The sequence below is a fragment of the Ursus maritimus genome, unplaced genomic scaffold (genome assembly GCF_017311325.1).
Source record: "Ursus maritimus isolate PB19 unplaced genomic scaffold, ASM1731132v1 scaffold_12, whole genome shotgun sequence".
Classification (NCBI taxonomy): domain Eukaryota; kingdom Metazoa; phylum Chordata; class Mammalia; order Carnivora; family Ursidae; genus Ursus; species Ursus maritimus.
This window is the reverse complement of record NW_024423564.1, coordinates 71476415-71484696: the sequence shown is the minus strand read 5'-3', so window position 1 is coordinate 71484696 and position 8282 is coordinate 71476415. Positions and strand designations below refer to the sequence as shown.

Sequence of the window (8282 nt, the reverse complement as noted above, 5' to 3'; positions counted from 1 at the left end):
CTGTCCAGGCACGTGATAGGCAAAAGCCTGGAGAGGCTGGGTTAGCAGCTAGAGGTGTCCAGCAAGGGCACGGGGAGTGGGACCCAGGGCTCCGGCCACCTGCCCCATACCCTTTGTCTCTCCTTCCTGTGTGCCCCTAACTTCCGAACAACCCCTTCCTGAGAGGTGCCTCCCCGCTCTGCTTCAGCCAAGACAAAATACCAGAGTACCGTTTCATCGTTTATTACAAACACAAGTTCGCAGGTAAATAATTGAGTCTAAAAAAATACATCCAAATAAATAACCGGAGTTCTCAAAGTTCTTAGAGCAAATAAGTTATATACAGACAGGTGAAGCAGAGCAGGCCTTCTCACCAGGAGTGTCCCAAGGACATGAGGGTGGGAGGACTCTGGGGAAAGACAGCTGGAGGGGACGGACGGGGGCCGCCCAGGACACCCGCCCCATCCAGGCTCCAGGGCCGGCTTCAGAGTGAGTGTCCCCCCTGCGTGTCGATCCTGGTTTGTAGCCAACAGACAGGAACCCTCTCAGGACGTGGCCTCCGGGTAAGTACGTTCCTCATGCGGTTCCTTCCGGCGGTGCGGTGGGGCCCGGGGCCGGTGGGAGATGCCGCTCTGCAGCTGGGGGGCTGAAGGCTTTCCTGGCCGGGCTGAGGACACGCGCTGCCTTGGGGGGAGCCCCCTCAGCCATGCGAGGAGGCCAGAGCTTGTGCCACCCTGCAGGTGGGGCCCCTGGCCCTGGGCTGCCCCTCTCCTCACAGCTCCACGCAGCCTCCATCCTGGCGTTCCTCGGCAACCAACGCTATCTCTTTCTCCGCCTGGGGTGTGTGGGCCTCAGCTCCCTCACTGCCTCCTGCTTTCGCCTGGCAAAGTGGATCTTGGTGGCAGAAATTTCCCTGGAATCAAGAAGGGTCCATTTAGCATCTCAGGAGACAGGGGCTGCCCAAGAGTTCCCCAGGACAGGCAGCAGGGACAGGACCTGGGCCCCCTACATCACAGCCGCCCTGGGGCCGGAAGGCAGACACAGCTCACCCTGAAAACAAAGTCTGCACACCAAGGACAGGCCAGAGCAGGCCTAGACGCTCCTCGGCCCATAGGGACTTCAACGAAGCTGACGTTCAATGTCAAGGCTGCCGGAATGACGGGAGGGCCAAGAACAGCGTATCTCCCGTGACTTGCCTTCCCACTTCCACACCTTTGCTCCTGCCCTTCCTTCTAGGCTGTTCACCTCCCCTCACCCAAATTCCATTGACTAAAATTCCCATTCTTCAAGGTCCAGCTCAAGGTGGTTCAACCGAGACAAATATGGGTCCTAGCTACCCTTTGAACTGGGATGAGACCCTGGTAGGAACTCCGGCGTCATCCCACTGGTCTTGTCCTGGCTGCAAGGGTTCTAGCCTGGAGCTGGGAGGCTGGCTGCAGGTCCCAGCTATGGGAACTGAGGCAAGTGTGGCAACCTCTCTGAGCCTCTTTCTTAGTCTGTAAAATAAACACCGGCCTCGCTGGTGTGAGGGGGAGCATGGGTTGGCAAAGCAAGTTCTTCGCCCACCGCGAGGTGCCGTGCACTTGCAAAGTCTTAATCTTCATTTTTTTCATCCTCAGACAGTTCCCAGGTATATGCTGGGTCTTCTCTAGCCCACTGTCCTGCCCTGTCTCCTATGTTTCAGCCACCCCACAGAGATGGCAGCCCCCGAGGGCCGTGCTGGGCCCAGCACTGGCCAGCTCCGGGGAGCCTCAGGCAGGGAGGTCTGAATAGTTAACACCCCCAGACTCCCACCGAGTGCCAGGCCCTGCCTGAGGCGCCCCACCGACGTCCACCTCTCAACAACCCCGAGAGATGGCTTGCACTGATGTCCCTGGCTCAAAATGAGAACCTGAAGCCCAGAGAAGTGAAAGGATAAGCTCAAGGTCACCAAGGCCGTTTGTGGCAGAGCAGGGGTTCAAATCGGCCAGTCCTGGCTCGGAAGCTGCCCCTTTGGCCACTTGGCTGCGCGGCCAGATGTGGGCACTTTATTCTCAAGTCCGTTTGGTCGGACGGACATTCGTGGGCACGTCCCGTGTGCCACGCCTCGTGCTGAGCCATGCTGAGGCTTCCAGGAAGGGGATCCGGTCTGGGACAAAGGACGAGGGGACAGGCTAGATCGTCGACCACTCTGGACCCAGCGCCCAGGAGATGCTCACCACCGGAAGGAATGCCTGAGGGCCTTCCACAGTCGCAATCCCTCAGCCCCCTGCTAAGAAAGTCAACCTCCAGGCCTGGTGGGGACAAAGAGCTCAGCAGCTAAGGTCCCCGGCTCTGGAGCCTGCCAGAGGCCTGCCACGGACTGCTGGGAGCTTGGGCAAGCGCCTTTACCACTCTGAGCCTCAGTTCCCTTGGCTGCCCAGTAAGGACCCCGTCCTGCCTTCCATGGAGAACGAGGGCAATGTGCAAGGCATACGGGAGGCGCTCAGCCAGGGCAGGCACCCCTTACCTCAGCTGCCGGAGGAGCTCTCCTGCGGACGCCCATGTCTGGCCAACCTGGAACAGGTCTGCGGGGGACCCGCTGCCTGGGACTACCACAGCTTCGGCCCTGAATGAACAGTATTACGACGTAAGTGAGGGGCTGTCCAGGGCCCTGCGAACACCTGGCTGTGGGCCCAGTGCCCCCCCACCCCCACCCCAAGCAGATCCATTTCCACCCCTGTGCACCTGGCACCCTTCCTTTCCCAGGCGGGGTGGGGGCTGAGGAAAACCGAGCTGCCGGGAATGCGTTCTTAGCCTCAGAAAAAGGCAGCTGGGTGCCTGGCCTTCCCAGAATCTGGCCGTCTGCAGCTGCGCACAGTCCTTTGCAGGGGAAACTGAGGCAGGGGTGGAGCCACAGCTTGAGTCTCAGAGGAGTGGCAGGTTTGGGACTGTGCAGCCAGGTTCTGCTTTCCCCAAATGCTCCAAGCGGACCAGCGAAGCTGCAAAGTCTCCATTCCTTTTACAGGTGGGAACACCGAGGCCCAGACAGTTACGAGACTTGGCAGAGCTCCCCACCCACGGCCCTCCAACCCCCCAGCAACGCTGTGACCAACTTGGGGTAATGCCACGGCCTCCCAAGTCTAGATGCTACTTCTCCACCAAGAAAGCTCCAAAGCCCTCGGCGCCACAGCTCAGAAGCCAAAGCCCAGTGCCCCTGGGAAGACAGATGGGGGCTCACGGCCCAGCTCGCCTCTGACTAGCTGTGTGGCCCAACAGGACAAGTCCTGTCCCCTCTCTGGGCCTGAGCTGCGTCTGCTGTCACTTGGGGACAGCCCCTCCCGCCCGGAGTGAAGGTGGGAGGCTCTCAGAAGTCCCCAGAGCTGGGCAGTGGGAGGGACTTGGGGTGACCGGTTCTTCACAGAAAGGGACACTGCCCACAGGCCCCGGGCAGCCTACGGGCTCCCAGGACCCTGCTTCCCCACCATTCGCCACTCTGCTCCTCTGCTGGTCTTCCAGACACCCTGCTCCCCCGGCCCCTGCAGGCTGGGTGCCCACTTACCAGGACCTTCGATGGCAGAAGGTGGCGCAGGTGGGGTCCCCGCCACTGGAGCATTCACAGCGCTTTGGCAGGGAGCGGCGCCGGCGTCTTGGCGGGTTTCCCAGGCCGTAAGGAGCTGTCTGTCTGTGGGCAGGCAGCCAGCAAGGTAGTGGTGTAGGGTGGAGAGAGAGAAGGGGAGAGGGAGAGGGAGAAAGGATTAGATAAACTCTGACCACTGGCAAGCAGAGACTGTCCACGGCGCACACTGGGACGGCTACCCATGCCACCAGGGTGGAAGCAGAATGTTACCAGCCCCTGACCTCAGGAAGCCCCGGCACAGGCCCCTCCCTGGCAGCCAGGTGGTCCCAGACAAGGTCCCTCCCCTTTCTGGGCCTCTGCTTGCTCCCACACGGAGGGCCCTGCTCAGTAAGCCTCCCAGCACGGAGAGGAGGGGCTGGAATAGTGCTCCCTCCCTAAGTCGGGAAGTGGGGAGTCCTCCCAGCCCCTCCCCTCTCTCCCAGACAGGAACCTGAGCTGATGGCGAGGGCCAGGCCGGTCCCCCTGGAGGAGGGGAGGAAATGCCATCTCACAGAAGTAAACATACCGGCTCACAGCTAAGCTGCCCTCACCTGGTCACCCCTTGCCTGGGGGGGTGATAAAGGTGTCTTAGCTCTTGACTTAAACACAGTTTGTGCGAGTGCTCGTGTGTGTGAGATCCGGTGGGATTGATTTCAGATCCCAAGTCTGGCCAAGGCAGGCTGGGGGCAGGGCAAGGGGCCCTGCGGCCGGTCGGACCAGCACCTTCGGTGCCGGAGCTAATTTTAGACACTGTGCTGAAGTTGTAATGACTGCAGGTAGACCCAGCACGCAGGGACTGGCAGGGTTCCCGCCCCGAGCAAGTGTTTGGATGCGGATTAGCTCCACATACGCTTACGTGCAGGGCTTCCCTTGCCTTTTGCAATTTGGGGAAGGGAAAAAAGCACACAAAGACACCGAGAAACTTCAACTCGAAGTATGCAGTGGCCCGGAGGCAGCGCGGTGCAGACAGAACAGACAGCACTGGCTCCCACCCCAGCGCTGCCAGGTGACACAGGCCAGGTTTCTCATCTTGTCACTGGGGACAGCAGCAGCGCCTGCCTCACGGGGAGGACGGGGGATTCGCGAGCTGATCGGAGACAAGCGGGGCTTGGCATAGCGCCTGGCGCAGTCAAGGCCTGGGCGCTGTCATTAATCGTCTGATTCTTGGCAGGTCACGCAGAGGCAGCATGGCATCCGTGGGCTTCCCCCTACCACTGACTCCCTCCTGCATAATCTTGGGGAAGGCATCCGACCTCTCTGGGCCTCAGTGCCCTGATCTGGAGAATGGGGCCAATTGCAGGCTGTTGTGAGAGTTCTCCTGAGCTATTCCTGCACTACTGAGGCGGCCCCCACGTGGGAGTTGGAACAATAACCGGTAACACTTCGTATTGTGAGCTCAGCCATCCTGTCTGGAGGCCCAGGGAGAGCTGTACTCAGCGAGAGATTCCCCATCCCCTGCCCCGGTTCCAGCGGCCCCACCTGGATCCCGCGGGAACTCACCCGGGAGTGTTCACCCAGATGATGTCCAGGTGGCAGAAGTAGACGCATTCCTTGTCGAGCCAGGAGCTGCAGGAGCAGCGTCGGGGCCGCAGGTGGGAGCCTCGGGCCCGGGGTGAGGGCGCCGGAGGCTCCGGGGCAGCAGGCACCTGGCCCTTGCCTGCGTGCACAAGAAGCAGAGAGAGCTGGAGAGGTGGGTCAGGGTGCCTGGCACAGCCGGGATAGGGGACCTGCTGGGCTCCTCCTCTTGCATAATCGAGGAAGTTGGCATTCTCATCGCTCAGGAGCTCCAGGCCAGCCCGGGGAAGCCCCAGCAGCCCCGGCGGGAAGGGCTGGCGCTGTCCCGTGCCTGCAGCACCTCTGTACTTGCAGAGCTCCCTGGAGCGGCCACCGCCGCGCGGCTCCCACCCTGGAAGGCCCCCAGCAGACTGGCGAGTACTGCGCCCTGGGGAGGGAGACACCTACAAGCAGACCCGGAGGGGGCGGCTGCTGTAGCTGGTGAGGCTGGGGGGCGGCTCACCTTCATGGAGGGCCAGGAGCAGGGCCAGAGCGAGGGAGCACCAGGCAGTGGGCACGGCGACCATAGCAGCGGTGGAGCGCACAGGCTGGACCAGAGGAGGGAGCGTGCCTGTTGCCAGTCCTGCTGCCAAGCCGAGCCGAGAGCTCATTGCCTCAGTGCCCTGGCCGCTTCTTATAACACCAGTCACAGCCCCGCCCCTGCCCATGCAGCCCTGCCCCGCTCACAGGAGAGTGATGACACCGCCTCCGCCCGGGTGCGCCTCCCCCGGTGCGCTGGTGAGGGGGGGCGGTGGCAGAGGAGGGTGGAGGCGGGAGGGAAGGCCCCGCTCGTCCCTCTGTACTGCAGCTTCCCTGCAGTCCCCAGGGTCCCCTCCCGGTGCTGCCGCGCTGCCTCAAGTCATCCCCGATGTGTCCTGACCCCCCTTCTTCACTCTCCATGCGGCTGCTCCCTGGCTCCTGCCCAGAGCTAAGAGTTGGAAGGGGGAGATCCATGAGCAAAACCCTGCTTCTCCTTGGAGGAGACCCTGCCATCCCGCCTGCCCACTGCCAGCCAGGCTGAGGATGCCCCTTCTATTGTGTGGGAGGGGAAAGGGGGTGCTCAAGGCTGTGTGGCCTTGGGCAAATTAGAGCCCTCTCTGGGCCAGCTTCCCCCGTGAAGGACACAGCTCACCCCTGACCGCTGACGGGTCTGGAGCTGCCTCATGCCTACCTCACCCAGGAAGTGCCCCCTCCCCTCCTTCCCATCCCTCCTCCCAGGGCCTGGGACAGGCGTTCTGGCTCCTTCCAGAACCTATTGCCCCTGTGGGCACACACACACTGCACCCCTTGAACGATCTCCCGCCTTTGGACATGACAGGGCACTTGGCTCACCTCTGTGGCTACTCTCTTCGAAAAAGGCAAGGCCTAGCATTCCACTCCTGCCTCTCTGCTAGCTGGAAGCTGGGCCCTGCTGGAGACACTGGGGACGCACTTGAGCTGAGCTAAGCAGCTTGTGGAACCAGCAGTTGCCCTCTGTTCCTGCCCAGGCCTGGCTCAGAGTCCACCTCCCGTCAGGTCTTTCAGGGACCCTGTCTCCAGGTATAAGAGGAAAAGCCCTCTCATTTCTCGGAACTGCCAGAGCCTTGCTCTCCTGCCTGCCTGACTCATGACTCCGGGCTTATCTCCCCAGCAATCTTGAGGTGCAGAGCTCCAGAGAAGGTGAGGCCTGGAGCTGACCCTGCACACAGTAGGAGCCCTCTGAGTGAGCGCTCTCCGAGGGAGGAGAGAAGGCGTGAATTCATGGCTGGCTTTGAACTGTGGAAATTAGGTCCCTAGGAACCCAGGCTGCTCAGTTTTTAGTTTCCTGTGGTCAGCAGCGATCTCGTCATCAGACATTTATGAAGGGGGAGACAGATGACCACGGAGAGACAGGCAAGCCTGCTTCTTCCCAGGGCGTGACTAGAGCGTGCATGTGGGAAGGGCTGTGCGCGCGCCATCCCGGTACCGAGGGCCAGAGCTCGAGGAGAGAGATAGCCAGCAGCGTGGTCTTCCTTCCCCCAGGCTGCCTCGGGCTGCAGTGGAAGCAGAAACAAACCTTTCTGAGCACCTACTGTGCGCTCAGAGCATTTTCAGCTCCTCTCCCTCGTGGCCCCAGGAGGCAGCTGTCAGGAGTGGGGAGCAACTCCCCTACTGCCCGGGGGACTCAGAGACAAGCCTGGCTTGGCCGAGGTCACACAGCTGGTGGATGCAGAGCTGGCCCTGGGACGCGGACACTGGTCCCTCCAAAAAACCAGAGACTCCCCTCTCAGTTCTCACTGCCCTCCCGCCAAGATGCCTCTCTAAGAATTTAGAAGAGTATTTCTGGAATGAGGTGAGCAATACTCCTAGTCATTTCTATTAGCCTCCCGGAGAATATAAATACAGAATCAAGCAGGGTCAGGGTGGGGGAAGGGGCGGAAAGAGAATTCAAACTACTGAACCATGAAGAGAAGAAAAAGGAACCAGCAGGTGAGCGGGGAGCAGGAGGGGGTCCGGGTGGGGAGTGACACAAACAGGGAGGCAGATGAAGACAGGTAGGGAGAGAGGAAGGACAAGGAAGCAGAGCCTAGTGCGAAAGAAAGAACTTGGATTTGAGAAAGTAAAAGAGAAAGACCATTTGGAAGGAGAGCGAAGGGTCTACCAGGTCTAATCTTTACACAAATGCAAAATACTGCTCAGGACAATAGGGAACCAGAGGCTCAAGTCTGGGAAACATAATAGAAGAATTAAACAGACCAGGAGACAGGATCCCTCTCTGGTGTGAAAGGAGGATGACGACAGGGCAGGGGCCGCTGCCCGGGCCTTGCAGGGTCAGTGTTGGGAGCTGCGCCCGGCTCCAGGTCCCCTCCTTCCCTTCGCGCAGCAAACAGGGCTCCTGTGAAATGGAGAGGCCTGGCCCCGGAACCTGAGCAAGCCCAGGTCCTAGGGGGTGAAAGCCTTCTCGGAACAGGGCTATCCCCACCGGCAACACTTGGTTTCCAGGTAGAGAAAATTAAGCTGAGTTAAAAATAGCCAGCTCCAGCCCCAGAGCTCGCTAGCCTGGCCCTGACGGTCACTCTCTGCCCCTCCTGGCTGGCCTGGCTGCAAGGCCCCCAACCCTACCGCTCTGGCTCCCATCAACGGCCCCGGACAGCTGCCCTGCTCACTGCCCCATCCCCACCTGGCCCTGTTACCGCCCCCCCCCCCCCCCTGG

The 8282-nt window shown here is 61.0% G+C and overlaps 1 protein-coding gene across 1 annotated transcript; it reads right to left on the bottom strand.

Moving 5' to 3' along the window:
- Positions 1–206: 206 nt before the first annotated feature.
- On the bottom strand, positions 207–6416 carry EDN2 (endothelin 2). The gene is made up of 5 exons (XM_008699359.2): positions 5574–6416; positions 5057–5213; positions 3500–3622; positions 2468–2566; positions 207–892 (listed from the first exon to the last, which is right to left on the bottom strand). The coding sequence occupies exons 1-5, from the start codon at positions 5776–5778 to the stop codon at positions 799–801; spliced, it is 678 nt and encodes a 225-aa protein (XP_008697581.2). The 5' UTR covers positions 5779–6416; the 3' UTR covers positions 207–798.
- Between the last annotated feature and the right edge of the window lie 1866 nt (positions 6417–8282).